Genomic DNA, 21,450 nt, shown 5'->3' with positions numbered 1-21,450 from the left:
TGTAAGCAAAGAGCGGCACCTCCTCGGGTCGGGCGCTGAGGAAGAGTTGGGCGCGGGAGCCGAGCGCTTGGATGCTCCAACTTCCCTTTGGAGAAGCAGCAAACGCCAAACGCGGCTGCGGGCGGCCCCTCCCGGGGGCTGCGGGTGTCGGGGAGCACGAAGCCCACCAGAGGCAGGCGGGGGCCGGCGGTCGGGCGGAGCGGGCCGGCCCCCGACACCGCCCGCCGGTGGGCGGCCCGCTCCGCTCCGCCCGTGCGGCCGCGGGGCTGGGGGAGCGCGGCGCCGAGGCACCGGGCGGCGGCGGCGGGAGCCAGGTGAGGCCGGGACACACACGCACGCAGCCGGCATCGCACCCCCGTGCCGCGTTTGCCCCGGCGTTGCGCGTTTTGAATTGATTTGTGGCTTTTTCCGACGATGCTCGGCTGCCCGCGGGGCAGCGCATCCTCGGCGCGGCTCTTTGTTCCCGGCGAGCGGCTGGCTGGTCCCTGCAGCCCCGGGGGATGGGGAAGGGGCAGCGGGAGGTGCCGTCCTGCCGGGATGGGGGGGTCCCGGTGGGCTCCCTCGAGAAGTCTTTTGGGGCGGGTGTGTGTTTCTCGCGGGGGTGGTTTGGGGGTGACCGCCGCTGTCCCTCTGTCCTGCTGCGGGCCTGGGCAGGAGGAATGCCCGGGCGGCTGTTCGCACTTGATCCCCTGCTCGGTGGGGAAAGAATGCAATTCTGGGCTGTAAAGTCACCTGTAAATATGACTAAGGAGGACGGGGAGATGGATCTGTGCCCGGCAAGCAGGCGTGCTGGGTGGAATCAAGCCTTGAGCCAGCGCTAATCCCCTTCTCTGGACCCCACGCAGGTTCTGCCCAATCCAAAAGCTCCCGACAAGGTGCATTTAATCTGCCCTTAAACCTTCACCTGCAGGGACTCACGCTCCTCCAGCTCTCCTGTGTGGTGTTTCTGTCAGCGTTAGGTGAGGCGCTGAAATCGGTGAGCGTTTCTTGCTGATTGGAACCCGAGTGCTGTCCCTCTGCTCTCAGGCAGGCTGGGGAGCGGCGTTTCTGTCCTTCTGCTGCTTGGAAACTGCTGCACCCTTTGGCCTCATTCTTCAGCACCCCCCTCCTCCTGTCTTAATCCCTCAGGAATTCGCTAGACCTTAGACTTTTGTGGTGCCGGGGACCTGGCACGGGTCAGAAGCCACGGAGAACTATGCAGCTTTTACTGGCAAATCCAAGTAGGGTTTTCCATAGGTGGTCCGTGTGCAGTTCGGAACAAAGCAAATGATCGCTTGATGGCTGGGGGAATAATGCCTAAAACATGTCATGTCCCTGGCTCCTCAAAGAACTCCAGCTGGAATGCCGAGGCTGGAAGTGGAGGTGATGTATTATGTATTAAGGTGCCTCACTGGGTCTGGTGGGAAGCTGGCCATACAGAATATTAATCTCTCATTTGTTTGCTTTTAAGGATGCATCCTCAAGGGTAGGTGAGGATGTGCCCCTCGGATGTGTGCTTGTCGTAATTTTTCTCACCTGACTTTGTGTCGGTGGCTGGCGTAGAGTCGTGTCACTGCTGGGATTTCACCGGGCTGTTGGAGGTGGTCGAACTGGTCGAGGTCTGTTTACCTGAAGTGTGTGCTGGAAGGGCATCAGATCCCCAGTTCACTCGGGGTTGAACTGGGCAAGGACATAAAGCGAGATGAGATGAAGGCATTTTTCTCGGCTTGTGCACAAAAGTAGGAGTTGGAGCTCTGCAGTGTATTATCTGCTACCTTTTGTATTCAGCACAAGTAATGAGGCTTGGATGGCATACATTAGCACCCTTTAACAGAGCACTTGACGGCTGGTAGTTGCTTGAGTTGTATGTTTTGGCTAAATCTTCACATTAAAAGATTTGCTGCTTTTTTGTCCGGTTCCCTTACGAATTTTAAGTGAATTTCGAATTTTCGGTGAATTTCGGAGCTGAGCACACCCAGGACTGTTCAGGCAGCCCAGGCTGACACCACGCTTGTGCTTGGAGGTGTGAGAAGCTCTTTTCAAAGGCAAGACAGATTTGGCTGGGGCTGACCTGTTCTCTCTGCTTTATGATGCATGCAGCCACTTCAGCTTTCCAGTGTGAGCGTCCTCCCTGTGTCAGAGGGATTGTTAGAGCAGAGTTATTAACTCAAGGGAGTTTAAAACTTGGTGCTTGTTTTTTCCACACTGTTTCAACAATTTGGGTAGAAACATAGCCATAGCTTGTCGAAGACAGAAAATAACAGCTCATTTTTTTTTTTTTTTGGGGGTGGGGGGGGAGGAAGGGAGTTGTTTTCTCTCAGTAAGCTGGCTGGGTGAAGCTCTTAAAAAGCTCTGAGCGGGAGTAGCTGCACACAGCTGGGACAGAGGGGGAGCTTAATCCTTTGCAGCATGTCTCCACAAACCACTGGTCCATGCAAGGAACAGCTATTAAAGGAGAGACATCTGCTCTGCTCTGTGCTGGTCCCCTGCAAACCTGCCCTGCTGGAGTGACCATAACAGGCTGGGGCTCCTTCTGAGCTGGCTTTTGTTGGGCCCCCCCCCAAGAGCTGATCTCAAAGAAGTCCCCAGAATTCAGAGGGGTTAATGGTTTAATAACTACTGCAAGTGCTAATTGTATGGAGCAGGCAAGCAGCCTGGCTCAGAAAGATCCAACTGAGTCTGAGACTGCCTCAGCTGGTGACCAATTTATATTTATTGTCCCTCAGCTTCCTGACTTCCCCATAGAGGTAGATGGTTCTTATTCTTGTGGGCAGCTCCTGGAGATGTCCAGTTTTGGCCCGTTTTCAGCCTAGCAGTCCTTTGTGTGTTTTTTTCCAGCCTACCAGGTGTTAAAAGAAAAGTTATTATTTTCCATGCTGAAGATAAAGCTCCCTGGCTGGCTGCAGTTGCGCTGCCTTTGCGGCTGGAGGAACTGCATCTCCTGGGATTTGCTGTTATTGAGTGCAGGGGAAGTAGCTGGCACTGTCTCTTGCCCTCAGTGTGTGCTTCCTATTGGAAGCAAGGATTAGTTTTCCACTGAGAGCTTGGCCAGTGCTTGGCAGCTGCCTCCAGGGCTTCAGCTCTGAGGATGCCAGGTGAAATCTGGGGACAAGGAGTTCCTGCAGCATGAAATATTGAGTTACTACCTTCAAGCTGGTCACAGGAAAGCTCAGGCTTACTACAGAGGAGGTGCTTGGTCAGGGCAGCGTGTTCCAGCCTGGCTGGGGCTGGAGAGCAGGCTGGCTGTAAAAATAGCCAGATGGGAGGATAAATGTAACCTGGTGCAGCTTGAGGAACAGCCTGCTCTGCAGCCAGATACCTGCAGCTTCTGCATTCAGTGGAAGTGCTTCAGCAAGGTGTCAAACTCTGCTTAAGGAGATAGCCAGGTCACTGCTGTTCATACACTCTCTAATCCAGTCTCTTCCTAAAGCTAAGTAGATCTTAAGCCCTGACTAATCTTCTTTGAAGTGTGAACCTGTGCCATTATCCTGCAGCAAGCTCTGTGCCACTACCTCCTGCTTTCACTCAGTGTGAAGGTCTAGGTTAGCTTACATCTGCCTGTTGTGGATTTCCTGAGCAAATAACTCTCCAATATGATTTTTTTTTCCCTATAGAAATGTAGGATTATGACAAGCAGGGCTTTTCAGACTGGTAGAAACAATATGGAGTGCCCTGAAGGGCCCCAGGAACTCTTTTATCAGGCTGGTATTGAGTGCCCATGTTATCTACCACCCAGAAGGAGGAAAGGGTCTAGTAAATATGGAGTATTTAAATATGGAGCATTGCTGGGAGGAGATGAGCATTTTGGTTCTTCTGCTAACCATGTCCTGAATATTGTGGGCTATTTGAGAGCCTAGAGCTAGAAAGCTACAAAATATCTGTACAGATGTGTATATACATATGTATAATGTATTTTACTGCAAGAGAAGTGTTTTTCAAGTGCAGCTGGAGTTCTGTTTATGTTTAAGCACTGCTGAAAGCATTTGTGCCACCTAAATGCTCCTGACTTCTTGAGAAGTTGTATTTAAAGCCAAACTATTTTTTTAAGTAGAGAAAACTCAACTTCTTGATGTTTCAATATGCCTGCTCATAACAGGCACTTGCTAAAGGGATGTTGAGGTGAACATGATTTATATTCATCTGCATGGTGAGGCAGATGCATGTAGTTAGGCATTAACAATTTAACTTGCATAATATATTCTTAATTCTTTGTAATTAAAAAAGTGCATAAAGAATTAGCCTGGGAAAAGAGCTAAATATTGTCTGTTTTCAGCTATTTTTTTTTAGGGAGGGGATAGAGAAAATAGATGGGTGGCCACCCATCCTTCAGAGATAGAAGATGCTAAAAATAAAATGGAAGGTGTCTAGGCTGGTGAAGAGCTTTTTGGTGGCTTCTGCTTGTCCCTGAGCACCTGGTGCATGTGTGTGGCCTGTGATGGGGAATTATTCCAGCAGCTCAAACTACTGGGAATGAGGCTTCAGGGAGAATGGAAAAAGTGACTCAGTGTGCCCTGAAGGCTCAGCCAGATGCTGGAGCCTGCAGTGGTTAATTCTGAGCTGTGTGGCTGCACTCTCTGGGTACAAATGTGAATAATATTTCTGGATGTGCTGTTTGGGTGGGGAAATGAGGAGTGTGGCAAGTTCAGGGATTTATCCTGGTGCCCATGAGCAGGGAGACTGCACAGGGTGACCATTGCTGGTCTTTGGAAGACTGAGGGGTGGTTCTGACCAACCCCAAACTCTTTCCTTACTGATATTTGTTATTCCTGCAGCCCAAAGGGAAGAGCAGTTCACTTGGGAATGATAAAATCTCACCTCATTCCACCCTTTGCTGTGGGTACCTTCCACTATCCCAGGGTGCTCCAAGCCCCATCCAGCCTGGCCTTGGACACTTACAGGGACCCAGGGACAGCCACAGCTTCTCTGGGTAACCTGTGCCAGGGCCTCACCACCTTCAGTCAATAAGTTATTCCTAATATCTAATCCAAACCTACTCTTTGTCTGGTGAAAGCCATTCCTCCTCGCTCTGTCACTCCATGCCCTTGTCCAAAGTCTCCCTCCAGCTCTCTTGGAACTTTAGGCACTGGAAGGTGCTCCAGTGTGTCCCTGGAGCCTTCTCTTCTCCACCTTCCATCTCTCTCAGCCTGTGTCCATAGCAGAGGTGCTCCAGCCCTATGATCTTCTTGGTGGCTCTTCTTTGGACTTACCCCAACAGGTCAAGCTCTTCCCCATGTTGGGGGTCCCAGAACTGGAGGAACACGTGAGAGAAAGAACTTGAAGCTGCTGATGGCTGGAGGCCCTTGCAGTAGGGCTTGCCTGTGCCCCTGGGCAGCTGCCTCCTGAGCAGCACACCAGATCTGCTGTGGCAGAGGGATGTTTGCTGTGTGGCACTGGCAGGGATGCTCTCCTGCTCTGGAGTGGTGGAGTGGCAAGCCCAGGACTGAGGCACGTGCCCAAGGGAGGTGGCTGGGAGCTGGAGCTGTGTGCCTGGAGGCAGCAGAGCTTGCCAAGGGCAGGCTGTCAGCTGGCTGCATCGCTGCTGGCCCACAGGTTCAGCGCTCTCTTGGAAACCCTCAGCTTGCACGGTGGTTCTGGACATGAAACTTTCTGGAAGTGCCTCCGTGGTGCAGTGCAGCAAGGGCACTGTGCTAATGCAGCAGTGCTGCTCTCTGGGCTGGAGCTTCCCCTGTGGGGCCAAGGACCTCAGCCAGGACATGATGCAGCCCTAAAGCCTCCTGGTGTGGCGCTGGTGCTGGGTTGTCCCCCACAGACCCATCTTGTTCTCTGTGCAGGTTCCTTGGTCTCCTCCTGTGCCAATGCACAGAACGGGGCTGGCCAGAACGAACCTGAGACTTCATGGCCCTGACAAGGATAATTTTTGGACTTGGCTCAGGACAAACAGGTTGATCCACACCATTGCTTGCAGGTCTGATGCCTGCTGGTTAGAGCGTAGCACTCTGCTGCTGGGGTGTGAGAGCTGGGCAAGGTCTGTCCTGGGATTCAGATCAACATTTGGTTTTTGTCTGGCATCTTCAGGTAGGGTAGGCTGAGAAGAGTAAAACAGATGGGGGAATTCATTGTTTGGGATGTGTAGGAGGGGGGGTCTGCTCACAACAGGCCATAGACTTGGTCTCCCATTATTTAAGGCCCCGGGTCTGTGGTTGGTTATGGGTATGTGTAATCTTGGTTCCTTTTTCCCTTTCCAGGTCTCTGGATTTGTCAGCCTTGCAGGCTTCTGGGCACATCTCCTCCCAGCCATGAGGAGATCAAAAGGATTTAATATCTGTGTGGTCACCTGCAGCATCCTGCTCTTGTCCTCCAGCCTGCCATGCCTTGCTCAGCCTCTGGAGGAGGTGGATGTGACAAAGGTCCAGCATGGCCCCTGGGCAGGGAATGGGCTGGAAGATGAAAGGACAGCAGTGGTGGACTTGAAAAACAATCTGGGCCCTTCTGAGCAGCCAGTTTCTGAAGAGCCATGTGCAGTGTCAGCACAGCCATCTGGGACACCCTTAGATGAAGCTTTCACTGCAGAAGAAGTGCTCCCTGCCAGCCTGAGCCGTGTCGTGCCCAGCAGCCAGGGCCTGGGCGGTCACCCCTCTGCTGGGGCACTGCCTGCTGGGCATGAGGAGGAGCTGGCTCCCACTGAGCCACAGCTGGATGAGGATGAAGCCCTCGGGGCCATGCTGACCACAGCTGTGACCACGCTGAGCCCTCCGGTCCAGGAGGAGTCTGGTGGCCGCGTTGGTGAGGCCACAACAGAGAGTGGTGTGGCAGTGGAGCCCAGCTCCGCTGGCCCCTCAGCAAACCCCCTTTCTGAGACCACTGTGGAGGAGGAGGAGGAAGCAGAGAGCAGCTCACACCCCTCAGCTGTGCCCCAGCCCACACTGAACCCCAGCTCTCCCAGCTGGGAAGCAGCAAGTGACCACCCTGTCATCCCAAGTCCCCAGGCTGCAGGTGTGACCTCTGGGCTGGAAATGCTGAGAGCCCGCACAGGGAGCCCTCTGAAATCCCTGGCTCCACCAACATCTGTGGCTGCTAAACATCCCCTTGTGGCAACTGAGGCCTTCCTTCCCCCACAAGCAGGGACAGGTGTCACACAGCAGGAGCTGCCCACTACGGCTGGCACTGTCACCATCCCCCCTATGGACACTGTGGCACCTGACTGGGATGACACAAAACTGGGGGACATCAGTCAAAGGGGAAGCATGTCTCATGAGGAGGTGACAGAGGAGCTGGGGACAACAGAACCATCCCAGACCACCCAGGAAGGTGTGGGGGAGGAAGAGGATGCCACAAGAGCAGTGCCCTCCCCAGTGTCCCCTCCACCAGCGCCTGAGCTTGCCAAGGAGAGCAACTGCACAGTGCCAGTGCAAGGGGAGGAGCTGCCAGCAACTTCCCCAGGCAGCAGTGCTGCTTTCCACGCTGGGAACCTGTCAGAGGCAGGCACAGCTGATCTTGGCTCGCTGGAAAACATAAGTGCAGTCACAGCAGAGGAGGAGAAAAGCGTCCCACCGTCACAGCCGGAGGCTGCTGTGGTGACAGATACCCAGCCTGAGCTCTCTCCTACTCCGGAGAGTTCATGGAAAGGTAAAACTTGCCTGTTACAGACACTTGCCTCCCATTTCTGGGATTTAAAGTGAGCTGTGCCAGCAGCCTCTGAGCCACTGATGTCTCAAATGCCTTTTCAAGGGTGCTCAGGTCTGGAGGTCTGTGCAGAGAGCTGCTGGCACTTCTAACAGCAACTCCTGCTGTGTTCTCCTCACCCCATGGTGAAGCTGTGGCTGCCCAGTGCTTGTCCCAGCTCTTACCTGCAGGCAGAACTCCTCCTGGACAGCCTGCCACAGGCTGATGCTGTCACCTTGCCCTGTACATACCTCCAGAGGTGGCACCTTCAGCCTCATGACAGTATTCCTACTTGGTGTTTAAAATGTAAAAGGAATGCTAAAAAAAAAAAGCTGGTCAGGTGTTGGGCAATGACATGCTTCTAGGTTGATGAGGATTTTTTAATTGCTGGGCATCTTTATTCTTTCCTCTTTGGCTGCAGATGCAAAAGGATGATTTCCCTTCACTGCATCCAAAGGACCTAATTTTTGCTGTAAAAGAAAAGAAGCTAATTGCAGGCTGGTGCTGCAACCTGACTGATTAATTTCTAGATTAATTTCGAAGCACTTGACTTGTCAGCAGGCTGCCTTTCTGCTGTTCCCCAGATGTTGGGGAAACAACACTGTCTATTAAGACTTGTGCAACAAAAATAAACCCTTCTGCATAGCTGGGAGCTGGACACTGGAGGCTGGACCTGCTGCTGGCCCTGTGGCTCTGGAGTTTTTAAAGCATGGAGTTCTATTCCTTTCGTATTGCTTCAGATGTGTGCTCTGCTGCTGTCAGCTGTCCTGTGAGCCTGCCCTGACTCATGTTCTTGCTGTAGGTGCCACTGAGGAGGTGACAACAGCTGCCCAGGAGGCTGATGCTGCTCTGTCAGCTGTGACAGAGGTGCCTGGTGCCACCCAGGGGGCAGGGGCTGCCAGCTTTCCTCAGGAGAACAGCGGGGAGGACACCCAGATGCTGACGGCTCCCAGCGCCACTGAGGTGCTGCTGGCAACTGGTGCTTCCTCCACGGGGAGCCCTGTGGATGCAGAAGGTAGGATTCTGCTTCAGGGACTCACTTCCACACAGGATGGGATGGTACATCTGAGACCAGTGTCACACTCCACTCTTAATGCAACACCCAAATTTAAGTGACTTTTTTTTGCTAACCTTCTACCCTCTGCCTCTAAACCTGCTACTGCTTTCTGCTCATGCCATGAGATGTTGGAATTTGCCAGCATATGGATTTTTTTTGCCCCAAATAAGTGGAGTAGAGGTTAAAAAAAGCCACCCCAAACCAAACCAGCTCCCTACCTGTGCTTGCTAGCAAGCTTCCTTTAGCTTTAGACACTCAAACAATTTTTGATTTATGGAGGGAGAGTTCTTAGTTCTGGAACCCAAGGCAGCCCACAGATTGCTGGTGCTCAGTCCAGAGGATGAAAATGTTTCATCAGGGTTCCATGGGAGCCATGGTGGGGGAAGGACACCCTCCTGCAGTGATATTCCCCTCCACTGAGGAGTGGTGGGTTGTTCTCAGGCTGATGTAGCTCATGCAGAATTGCTTTAAGCATGTTCTGGTAGCTGCTGCTTTGGTGTCACCTTGGCATGTCCATGTTGGAGCCTGTCTTCCTGACAGGAGTGTAGCAAGGGCTCCCTCAGCACGAGGCTGACTTTGAGCTGGAGTATGTTTCTGTAGTAGTGGGGGGACCATTGGAATGAAAATGCTGCTGGGCAGCTTTTCTGGCAATTCTTGTGTTGCAGAGCATAAAAAAAAAAAGCTGTTTACATTGTATCTCTAAATTTAGGGTCTGTTTGTAAGGGGGAGAAGGTTCTTTTGGCAGTTTCCACTAATTGAATTTGCTTCTGGGATTTAATTATTATAATAAAATTCAACCAAGTTTTATCTTTGTAATGAACTGTTAGATCTGTCACTTGGCTCAGTTTTTAACTGGTGGTTTGGTGCTCTGATCTTGCAAGGGTGTGGTGATGAGTAGTCCTTAAAGCAGTGGAATTAAAACCTTTAAGGGTTCCCCCCCTCATTAAAGGGGAACCTTCTTTGCTGGCTGCCCTGGAGGAGAAAGTTTCATTACAGCAGAGTCACATCTCAAAGGAAGCAAAAGTTTAGTAACTTCCTTTGAGTTAAACTCCCATTAATGAGTTTCTTGGGCTTTTATGAAATCTTGTTAGGCTGAATGGTTGCTGTTTCCTGTCTCCTGTAGATCTCACAGATGGGATCCTGGTCACCAGTGAGAAAGCTGTTCCAGCCCCTGGTGGGATGTCTTCTACCCCAGCTGGACAGACAGAGGAGCCAGCCAGCAGAACTGTGGTCCTGGTAACTCCAGCATCAGTGGCCTCCTCTGCCAGGAGAACTGCTGTTCCCCCTGCCAGGAGGACCAGCACAGCTGTGACCTACGGGCTGGACCGCCTGGAGTCTGAAGGTACCCCTGGGCCCCAGGGGCAGGTGGCCTCCTGTGGAGTGCCAGCCCTGCCCTGACAGCCCCCAGTTTGCCTGTTTGGCTCACGCCTGTGTGCACATCTTGCTGTTCCCAATAAAGGTGTTGGACAGCCTGTGCTCTCCCAGGAGGCACAGGAAGCAAGCAGTGAACAGTGTCCTGGAGGCTGCCTGAAATTCCAGTGGCTGTGGTGGATGGGGCTGGGTTTTTTCCTGGCTAGGGAGCAGCACTGGTGTTGCTGTTGCAGCAGGCTCTGGCTCTGCATGCCTGTAATGCTGGTGTGTGCATCCAGTGTGCCAGGGAACACCCACCAAGGGGTGCTGAGGCAAAGCAGATCCTGCCCTGGAGCTGGTCTGCAGCTCTGATCTGCCTTCTATTCACCTCAACCACGATTTTTCCTGCAGAGAACTGTTCCTTGCTCTTTTTCCTACTTGAACTCCTCTCTGCTTGCTCATCCATCCAGTTCTGTGCTCCAGTGTCTGGGCTGATACCACCTGGCAGGAATTAATCTTTCTGCCTGTTTTTGCTCCCCTTCCTTTATCTTGACCTTCTCTTGCCTTAGTATTTTACTGCAAAGGTTGGCAGCTCTCCAGGGGTGGCACTGCCAGATGGTATTTCTCCTCTGAGTAGAGGTGGGGTGCTCTAGACAACAGCTCATCAGCATCTTTTCTCTGCAGGAAGCAATAACTCTCACTCCTGTTAAGTTTAGAGGGCAGCAGAAGCTGGGAGTCTTCCCCACTGCATGTGCCTGGCTTGCTGCTGGCTTTGAAGCCTTCCCTGAGCTCTCTGGGACTCCAACTGCAGCATTTTGCCCTTGCCAGGATGAATCTTGGATGTCTCTGGCAAGGCAGGGATGTGGTACTAATGGGAGAGTGGCAGCATGGGAAGGAAAGGTCGTGTGTGTGGGGAAAACCTGATCCTTCAGGCTGGGAAATAAGGTCTCTGCTTAGCAAGAGCAGTGTGATTCAGGAGGCTAAAGTGTTTTATGGCCCTCTGGGATCTCCTTTAGAAGCCTGGGTTTCTGCATGGGAAGATAAGAGGGATTTCAGTTTCAGCTGAGCATTGGTCTCTCTCAATTTAATGAGACCTTCTGCACAGGCATATAAAAAAAAAAATATATATATATATATCTGCTCCAATACAGGACGGATGCAACTTTCTTGGGTTCCTACTGCGCTCTGTTTTCTCTGCTCTGGGCTCCTCTAAAGGCAAATGTGTAGCTGGGGCCAGGTGCCCTCAGTGATGAGGACTCAAGTGGAAATCTGGGTTTCTTGGCTCTGCAGGTGCCTGTTCTCCAAGGGACATGGGGCTCTTTGTGCATTTGACAACTGGCACAGCTTTTGTGGTCTGAATCTCTTCTGCTCAGCATAAACCTCTGTGCAGGGAGACAGAAGGTTCCCTGGTGCTGGGGAGTATGAATGCACATCTTGTGGAATGGGACAATTACAATTATCATTTGGGGAAAGGCTTTCTGCCTGGGGATGGTGCTGCCCCAGTTAAGCACAAAGGAAGGTTTTTGAGCTACAACTCTGCTCTCTCAACATCTTTTTTTTTCTTAATGGCAATTGGGGGATATCACATCCTTGTGTCCTCGTGGTGGAGTGGCATTTGGAAGCTTAGCTCCTGAAATTACAGTTCCTGGTGTTTACTCTCAGAATATCTAAATGCTGTAAGATCCAAGATATTTGGGGGTGCTTTCCTTTAAAGCTACATGGAGCTCCAGCCAGGATACTCAGGTTTTTGGGGGATGCTGTTGCAGGCACATGATCGGGTCCCTAATGAGGGATCTTGGCCCTTTGGGAGAGGTTCACTGTTGGAAGAAGTGAAGGAGCTGAGTGAGCTCTGCTGCCTTCAGTGGGGTCCTGCTGTCTTGCCTCACTGAAGGCCTGGCTCATCATTAAATATAAACCCCTGCTGCTCAGCTCACTCTGTTTCTTGGGGACCATCTGTGCCAAAGTGCCTGTGGTTAATTGCATCTGTGTATTCACCTACCTGGCTTGGATGCAAAACTGTTTTAAAAATCAAATTGCACAGGCAAAATGAAAATATGTCTAGATGAGCTTATCCTCCTCTCTGGTGGACTCTGGAGAGATGAGCTGGGTGACAGATTTCCTCCTGCCTTGACTCCTTGGTGAGCTGGGTTCTACTTGCCCTTCCTAGTCAGAGAAATCCTATAAAGGGATTATAGGATATGGGGACAGGACACAGCAGAGGATAAAGCTTGCTTGTCTGGGGGAATTGATTATGTATTTTGTCTCTGTGCCTAGACTTTGTCTGTCTCCCTAGCAAGCTGAGCACTGCAGCTTTCTCTGTAGAGCTTCTGGTCCAGAGCTGGCTTACTGAGGATCATTGTGGGAGCCTCCCAACACCCTTCAAAAAGTGACTCTTTGGAAAGGAACCAGATTCCTTTTCAACTTGATTCCTGTGCTGTAACATCTGCCATGGTATTGGCAGAGGTGGCTGCACATCCCCAGCGTGGCAGGGTTTGGCAGGTGGGACTTTCTGAAGTGGCAGGATACGTGCCATGCTCCACCTTCTGCAGAGTCCTTGCAGTTTCCAGCTGGAACCTGCTGGGCAGAGCACACCAGACTCTGGTGCTGTCACTGTGGGTGAGGGTGAGTCTGTATCTGAAAACTCAAGATTTGGTTCTCTTGTGTGCCACCACCCTGCCTGGACAGCAGAGAATTGTGGCACCACAAAAGGGGTTGGGATGGAAGTGACCTCAAAGACCTTCTCATCCCACCCCTCTGCCATGGCAGGGACAGCTCCCACTATCCCAGGCTGCTCCAAGCCCCTTCCAGCCTGGCCTGGGACACTGCCAGGGATCCAGGGGCAGCCACAGCTCCTCTGGGCACCCTGTGCCAGGGCCTCACACCCTCCCAGGGAACAATTCCTTCTTGCAGTCTGTTCTCCTGCTGGGAGTGAGCTGCTCACACAGTTCAGGGGTCAGGAGAGCTGCTGGCTCTGGAGGGTGCTCAGAGCTCTGATTAAAGCAGGAGCTGCTGTGCCTGGTGTGTGGTGTCAGGAGCAGCCAATAGCTCTGAAAATGGCAACTTAAAATCAGTTGCTCCAGAGGAGGAGGCCTTAACCGAGTGGCTCTTGAGTGTGGAGTGTTCCCAATTAATTAGGATGGCTCTCAGCTGGCAGAATTTGGAGTTTCATGTGCATTTGCAGCCTGCTGTGAACTATTTTGTGTACCACAGAACAGCTTAGGTTGGAAAAAACCTTCAAGACTGAGTCCAACTTTTGACCAAACACCTCTGTGTCAACCAGACCACATCCAGTCTTTTCTTAAACACCTTCAGCCATGGTGACTCCACCACCTCCTGGGCAGCCCCTTCCAATGTTTAATCACCTTTTCTGTGAAGAAATTCCTCCTGAATACTTCAGAACTTGTAGCCATTTACATAAATTTATAAAAGATGCTTCAACTCCCCATTTTTCTTCTGAGCTGTGGCACAGCACAAGGAACCTTCTCTTATTTTTTATTGGATGTGAAGGTATTTTTCCCAGAAATTAAGGCTCTGAAGGGGATTGCTATTTGGACCTTGACTGTATGGATTAAGATCTGCCTCATTAAATCTCTACAACCCTGTTAAAAATTTAAGTTAGGATGCAGAGGTGTAAATAAAACAGGCACTTAACCCAGCATGGTTAACTAGCCTGATATTATAGTTCCTCACCAGCTCTTTGGATCTCAACTAAATTGGCAAGGAACATAAGACTTAGAGCACATGCAGAATGAATTATTAAATGGTTTTTGTACACACTTTCCTCTTGCATCTTCTTTATTGCTACCACTGAAATGGGAACTGCTCTGTGTTGACCTCTATCTTCTTCACAGCAGGTGGTGGCCCATTCCTCCTTTTCCTTTGTAGCAGAAAATGGTGAAAAAAGTGTTAATTTTTTCTATCAAACCCAACTTTTTTTTCTTTTTTTCCTCCTCTCTTCTGGAAGTGTTTGATACAGACATGCACAGTTTTTCTGTACAACCAAAGCCAGGGGCCTCACTCCACTCATGGGCAAGAATTCCTTCCTAATCTCCAATCTAACCCTGCCCTGTGTCAGGTGGAAGCCATCCCTCTTGTCCTGTTGTGCACTGGTCCAAATTCCCTCTCCAGCTCTCTGGGACCCCCTTTAGGCACTGGAAGGGTCTCTAAGGTCTCCCTGGAGCCTTCCCTTCTCCAGGCTCTCTGTTCTTTGTAATGTTCTGCCTCCAGCAGGTATTTCTTAGTCTGACCCACCTTTGTTCCTGTTCTCACCAGGCTTTGTTTGAATTTTGAACTGTATTAGATTTTTCATTTGTCCAAGAAAAAAAAAGAGTTCACTTAGCTACAACACTGAATTGATATTTTTCTCCAAGCTTGAACGAAAACAACAGATAAACTCCCCCAGTTGCTATTATTGAAATGTAATTGGGCTGTGTGAGTGAAAGTTTTTAATGAGTTTCTGTTTGTTTTAATCTGAGGATTAAGCAGTTTGCCCTCCTGGCTCGGGGGAGGTGGGTTCAGATAAGCAGGGCTGTGGCAGTAAAGCTCTGCAAGGAACATTTTCTGCTGGAGTTGCTCATGGCTGGGGTTCTTGAGCAGGTGGGAGAATGCTGCTCATGGGGCTTTTTTGGGAGCTTTGGGACCAGGGGTGCTGCAGGAGGGGGATCAAGGATGGGAAGAAGCAGGAGCTCAGACTAGAAATGAGCTGAGTGGACTCAGTTGTGTTCCCTTTGGCTCCTCTTAGTCCTCACAGGACTTGAGTTAAGAGACTGTAGCCCATAATAACAGGCCTGCTCCCCAATATACATCATCTCTGATGGTCCAGCTGGGTTTGTCTAGAAAATAAAGCTGAAATTAAATGTTTTCTTAACTCTTGGCCTGTTGGTTGCTCTGTTCCCAGGCAGTGGGGTTGAATTGAATGCTTCTGGAAGAAAACACCAACAGCTTTTTCCAATGAAAATTGAATAATTGAATTAGTGTCTCTGCTGGTGTTTTTTTTGTTGTTGTGGTTTTTTTTTTTTGTTTGTTTTGTTTTGTGGGTCTTTGTTTGTTTTTTGGTTGTTAGGGGATTTTTTTTTTTTTTTTTGGTGGTTTGGAAAAAAAAAGTCCTATGCCCACAGCCCTTCTCCTGGGGAAAGCATTTTGTTAAGAGGTGTTGTAAACTCTTTATCTGCCTTCATCTGTCTTGTTCTGTCCTGTCCACTCACAGGTCATGGTCATTAAATCTGGACTGATTTGACTGCCCTCACTTGATAAATCACCCCTTTCTTGTCTTCATTTTTGTACTGATTGGTTCAACACCTGTGCACCCAGGGGCAGAAGAGCTGTTCTGCAGCAAGCCAGGGAGCAAACTTGTTATATGCAGTGTGTTCTGCAGCATTTTGGGTATTTTTTTCCCCTTTAAAATAGTCTTGTGTTGCTAAACTGACTCTCTAGCCTGGCTCAGTGTGAGAGCAATTTTGGAGGTGAATGCTGCTGGAGATACAGTTTGGATTCGTTTTAGGAAGAAATACTTGAATTTGGATAAGAGAAAACAACTTCAAGTTCCACCAGGGGAGATTTAGATTGGATATAAGGGCAAAATGTAATCACTGAATGGGTGGTGGTGGAGTTGTCAGCCCTGGAGGAATTTAAGAGATGTGTGGATGTGGCACCTGGGGACAGGGGTTCGTGGTGGCCCTGGCAGTGCTGGGGGAATGGTTGGACTCCATTTGAGAGCTTTTCCAACTTTAATGATTCTGTGATGTGTCAATCTCCCGAAGCTTCTATGGGTGGGGTTATGTCGCCCTACTTTGTGTGTAGGATCTGACCCACCAGGTTTCCTCCCAACATCCTTTTTCCCTGTCCCTGTGCATTTGCCCAGATGCTGAAACTTCCCAAGAGATTGATTTTTTTTCCAGAGCACAGCCAACACCTCATCCTGCAGGTGCCTTGGATGGCTTTGCAGTGCAGGTGCCTGGGCTGGCAGAGCTCATCCCAGGGGGTTTTACCCTGATGCTTGGCAGAGTTTCTGTGCCTGGGTTCTTGCCCCACCATGGCCCAGCACAGGAGCACTGCTTGGTGACAGCCTGTCCACCTTCCTAGCAGCTCTCTCCTTCCAGGCTGGCAAAGGCTCTTGGCAGCATTTTGGAGCTGTTGGATGGTGACATTGACTGATCACGTGAAGGCAACACATTAATAATAAAGGAGTTGTCCTAGAAAGGCCTTCCTGCCTTGACAATCAGCTGTGATCACAAAAGCAGAGCAGAAAGTGAACCTCAGTGGGAGAAAACACTTGGCAGAGGCTCCTGAGTGCCTCTCCCTCCTGCTCTGGCAAGAGATGGGAGCCACAGACCCCCCCATCCCTAATCCTGTTATTTACACAGCACTATTTACATATTTACATGGTGGGATTAGCACACGGGGGTGACCCTGCAGCACTGAGCACCACATGAAATCACAGCTTAAACTGGCACAGAGCACAGCAATCCTCTGTGGTGCCATGTAGACATCTTCATCCACTGAGCCTGGTGTGAGGGAGGATGGGCAGGGAAAGGACAGAGCAAATGACAACTCCAGGTTTTGTCCTGCAACTTCATTCCTTTTTTTTTGGGTGTTTTTTTTTTTTTTTTTTTTTTTTGGGTGATTTTTTTTTTTTTTTGGGTGATTTTTTTTTGGGTGATTTTTTTTTGGGTGATTTTTTTTTGGGTGATTTTTTTTTGGGTGATTTTTTTTTGGGTGATTTTTTTTTTGGGTGATTTTTTTTTTTTTGGTGATTTTTTTTTGGGTGATTTTTTTTTTGGGTGATTTTTTTGGGTGATTTTTTTGAGTGGTTTTTTTTTCGGTGTTTTTTTGTGTTTTTGTTTTTGGTGATTTTTTTTGGTGATTTTTTGGGGTAATTTTTAAAAATTTTTGTTTGTTTTGGTTTTTGTGGGTTTTTGTTTTATTTTTGTTTGGTTTGGGATATATTTGTTTGTTTTAGTTTGGGGGCATGTTTGTTTTGGTTTTATTTTGTTTGATTGGTTTTTGTGGGTTTTGGTTTTAATTTTTGTTTGTTTGGGTTTTTGTATTTTTTTTTGTTTTGTTGTTTTGGTTTTGTTGTTGTTGCACTTTGAGTTCAGTTTGTGCCTCTGAGTGAATCTGTCACCTTCCACTGAGAGCCTCTCACTGCTCAGGACACAGCGAGATCTTTCTGCTGTGTGTTCAGCCTGACAAAATGATGGTTTCCTGGCTCTCCTGAGGAATACAAGTGTTTGCAGACATTAATGGAAAATATCTAAATATAGAAACATCATTCTTCAGTGAAGTTTCTTCAGCTGAAAACCTGGTGTAGCTCCATTGCCTTCAGCAAGGTTATGAGCACCGTGGCTTCAGCTCCAGCATCTTCCAAGCCATCACATCCCCAAAAATTGCTTCTGAGGCTTTTACCTGCTGGCTGCTGGTGGTTTGCTTCAGATCCCACAGGCTGTGGGCTCCTGCTGGGTCAGGGAAATGCCTTCACAAGGGAGGTGTGAGGTGGTCTCATTTCTCCTGCCTAAGCTACAGAAATCATCGTGGATGTGTAGTTTTGTGGTGCAAAGCCTCACTTTTGGAGCAAGCACAAGGTGCTTTTGCCCCCTTGAAACAGCAAATTCCATCCTCTGGATCTCACCTGGATCTGGATCCATTCAGAGTCCCCTGATAAAGCCCACTGGTGGCTGTTTCTATTAATAAAGCTGGAACCCCCCAAAAACTCTGCTTAAAATGTGTTATTTTATCTCAGACTCATTTCCCTGAGGCTCCCCTACAGCTTCCCCAGGTAACAAATGCTAGGACAAGAAGAAACAGCCTCAAGCTGCACCAGGGCAGGCTTAGGTTGGATATCAGGAAAAATTTCTTTAACAAAAGGATGGTCAGGCATTCTGCCAGGCTGCCTGGTCCCTGTCCCTGCAGAGATTGAAAAGATGCGTGGATGTGGCAGTTGGACTCAGTAATCTTAGAGGGCTCTTCCAACCTAAACCATTCCATGTCCCACAAAAATAGTTCACATGGAGCTGCAAATGCACATGCAACTCTGGATTACTTCTGAATTTGCTGGGCTTTGCCCTTTCACTCCTTGCTGCATTCAGCCTTTCCCAATAGTTTTCTTTCAATCTGCTGCTGAGGCCTTTTGAAGGCCAAAAGGTGCCAATTTAGGAGGGAAAAGGTGACTTTCATAGAAGGCTCTTGTATGAAGCACAAACCTCCAGCTTGAGCTTCAGCTGTGTGCTGCTCACTTCCATTTCCCATCTTTATGGGACTGCCCAGCCTGAAGTTGAGCCTCCTCTGCTGAAATCCCACCCTTGTGAAGTTTGTGGGGGTTTTTTTTGGAAGTGTAGCTTCCTCCTTGTGACCACCAAGTGGTGCTCTGCACTGCACCTTGCAGCTAGGCAAGCTCTTGGCATTTCAGGATGGGGCTTAAAAAGCTGTTTTCAGATGCAGGAATGAGCCAGAGAGGAGAAGGGAACAAGCTCAGAGCCTTTTCCTCCTCCCCCCTCCTTGCAGGGGCTGTGCTACAAGGATCTCATTATTCACAGCTTTCTGCTGTGCCTGCCTGGTGATTGATGAGGCTTGGTGATCATCAGATGTGATAAGTAGTCTCAGCACTTTCAATTTGGGTGTTCAGCTTGGCTGCCTGCAGGCTTTGGAGACAGGGAGATGGCTATCTGTGGCTTCAGCACTCCATCCTGGCAGGTGTGTGTCACTTGGATTGCTAAAAATCACAAGAAGCTTCTAAAACCCTCGTCCCAGAGTAATTTTTCAGAGATAAAAATCCGATGCCTGTTTTCTCTTGGCTGGTTTTTGCACCCAGTCTAGGGAAAAGCTCTGTTCATGTGCCTCCTCTCTGGTGTTCTGGCTGTTCATAGTCTCTGCTGGTAAGTTTTGGGATTGTTGATTGCTGTATTTCCCTCTCACAGCAGAGGGAAAACACCTACATTCACTTGTCTTTGCAGGTTTCCTGTGAGCACTCTCCAGGTGCTGCTCTCAGCTTCACAGTTGTGTGTTTTGTGTGAAAACGTGCATTCTGACAGAGAAAATTCTTCTCTTGATTCTAAATGCTGGGCACATTATAATACAGAGACTGCCTATAAAATGTAATGGGAGTTTAATCATCCCTGGGAGCTCCATTAGATGCTGTGTGTGGAAGGAATGATCTTTCCAGGTACCAAAAGCCGTGCTCTAGCAGGATGATGCAGCTAAATCCCAGGAGCAGCTCATTTGTATGGAATACAGGGCTAGGAGTGAAAGGCAGCACTGGGATTGTCTTGTCTGGTGAGCTGAGGAAAACATGCAGTGTTTGGAAGCAAATCCTTGAATTACAGGGGAGGGAGGTGCCATGGCACAGCAGAGTGGGTTTATAACTTGCACTGATTTCTCATGTTCCCATCTCTTGTGATATCCCAATTTGTGGAGGTCATTTAATCCAGGCTGGATTGCCACCAAACCTGTATGAGGTACAACCATGTAGGAATACAAAAAGGTAAAAGACCACATAGGTTTAACACTAACAAAAGGACTTCTATGAACCTCAAACAATACACAATAATTCATTATTTAAGATGGAAACCTTTTCTATCCTTGCAAAGTATATATCTAGGACTTTTCACATCTTGAGCTATCAATAAGTTTTTGTTCTTTCTTGTTCCTTATGATAAATATAAATGTATTCACTTGGTCCTTAACTTCCTAGCTTTCTCGTGAAAAGGTTTAGAAATTTCCCAGCCTTTCTCAGCTTTAGAAAGTGTCTTTTACCTTTTTATATTCCTACACAACCACAGCAGAAATAAAAGAGATATTTGGGTAACAAAGGATGGTTTGGCTGGATTGTTAGTTTTTAGTGCCTGATGCAGGGTGATGGGCTCTCCCAGGCTGACTACACCAGGAGGGAATTTTTCTACAGGGCTGAGCAGAGTTGGTGTAAATTAGATAAAAGTGCATAAATTCTATGTTTCAATTCTCAGCCTTGAAAAAGGAACTGTGAGAAATTCAAAGCATGCCATTGTTCCAGATATTATCTTTCCCTGGTGGGTGGCTCCATTGGCAGCTATTAAATAGCTCCAGTGCAAATTCTGGCATAGGATGTCCCTGAGACTTTGGTAGCTGTAACTTGGGAAAAGAAACTGTGGGAAGACTGGCTCTGTATTTGCCCTGCTCTAGACTTCCTTCAGCATCTGCAGCCAGTTGTGGTTGGAAATAGGAAAAAATAGGAAAAACCCTTTGGTTTGATCCAGTACAGTGGCTCCTGTGTTGCCATTTTAGATTACAGTGATGAAATACTGGCTTAAATAAATATTTTTCCATATGCTAACAGTACAGACAGTTTTGGAATAAATGGGTATCTGCTGTAGTGGAGAATTCATGGAATCACAGAATGGTTTTGGTTGAAAGGGAGCTTAAAGCTCATCTTGTTTCAAACGCCCCCCCTCCCATGGGCAGGGAGACCTTGCACTGAATTCACAGGAATTTCCTCACAGTCCCATTTATCAGCTCTCCTGGGAAGTGTTGGCTGTGCTGCCTTCTTTCCAACACTTTCCAAGGCCAGGTGGGATGGGGCCTGGAGCAACCTGGTCTTGAAAGCAGTGCCCTTCCCAGAGCTGGGAAAGACTCAGTCAGAGTTAAACACAGAACCAACTCATTGCTGCCTCCAAGGCTGGAAATCAGGGGAAGAGCTCTCACTTGAGCTGTGATTAGTTGAGCAGGGAGCTCTGTAGTTACAGATGCCCAGGTGTTGGTGCACATGCACATCCTTGTTTGCACCCTGCTGCTAGGATGCAAAAGATTACTGTATTTGCCACTAATTGGAGAGTCTGAGACAACATCTCCTTGTCCCCCAGCAAGTTGCAGTGGTGATGAGCTCCTCCAGATGAGCCCCTGTGGGTGTCTTTCCTGCCAGAGAGCAGGCACAAGTTCCTTCAGCTGCTCTGCCTCTGGGGGAGCTCAGCCTGGTGCTCCCCTAGAGAGATCTGTGAACTTTCTGCCTGCTGAGATGTTCCCTGACATTTCTTTTCTGTCTCCCTGGGCAGAGGGTGAGGAAGAGGAAGAGGATGAAGAGGAGGAGGAGGAAGAAGAAGAGGAGGAAGAGGAAGATGAGGAGGACAAAGACATAGACCTGATGGATGAAAGCATGGAGGGTGACACGGAGCTGCCAGGCTTCACACTTCCAGGAGAGACCTCCCAGGAGCCCCTGGCTGGCCTGGAGAACCCTGTGGCCCAGCTGGCTGGGGTATCCTACCAGGTTCCTGACACCATTGAGTGGGAGCAGCAGAACCAGGGTCTGGGTAAGAGAAAAGCCCCTTTTTCCTTTACCCCTCACCTCTCCTGCTCTTCGCTCTGCACAAGACAATCCCAAATACCAGCCACGGGTTGGCTCTCAAGCTAACCACAGAGCAGGTTCATTCATGTGGAATCCCAGTTCCACCAGTGAAACTGGGATGTGTCCCAGGCAG

General features: G+C 49.3%; 1 protein-coding gene across 2 annotated transcripts in view; it reads left to right on the top strand.

The window, feature by feature from the left end:
• Positions 1 to 236: 236 nt before the first annotated feature.
• The window catches only part of ARMH4 (armadillo like helical domain containing 4), a 59,615-nt gene continuing 38,401 nt past the window's right edge, over positions 237 to 21,450 (top strand). For both annotated transcript variants that reach the window (XM_053981399.1, XM_053981397.1), the window contains exons 1-5: positions 237 to 314; positions 6,186 to 7,566; positions 8,405 to 8,617; positions 9,783 to 10,001; positions 21,028 to 21,282. In XM_053981399.1, the coding sequence (XP_053837374.1) occupies positions 6,237 to 7,566; positions 8,405 to 8,617; positions 9,783 to 10,001; positions 21,028 to 21,282 (2,017 nt within the window). In that variant the 5' untranslated portion in view covers positions 237 to 314; positions 6,186 to 6,236. The remainder of the gene's footprint in view (positions 315 to 6,185; positions 7,567 to 8,404; positions 8,618 to 9,782; positions 10,002 to 21,027; positions 21,283 to 21,450) is intronic.

The sequence above is a fragment of the Vidua macroura genome, chromosome 6, assembly GCF_024509145.1.
Source record: "Vidua macroura isolate BioBank_ID:100142 chromosome 6, ASM2450914v1, whole genome shotgun sequence".
In the NCBI taxonomy this organism is placed as follows: domain Eukaryota; kingdom Metazoa; phylum Chordata; class Aves; order Passeriformes; family Viduidae; genus Vidua; species Vidua macroura.
Note: the sequence above shows the minus strand (reverse complement) of the source record. Positions and strands in the feature narration are given on the sequence as shown.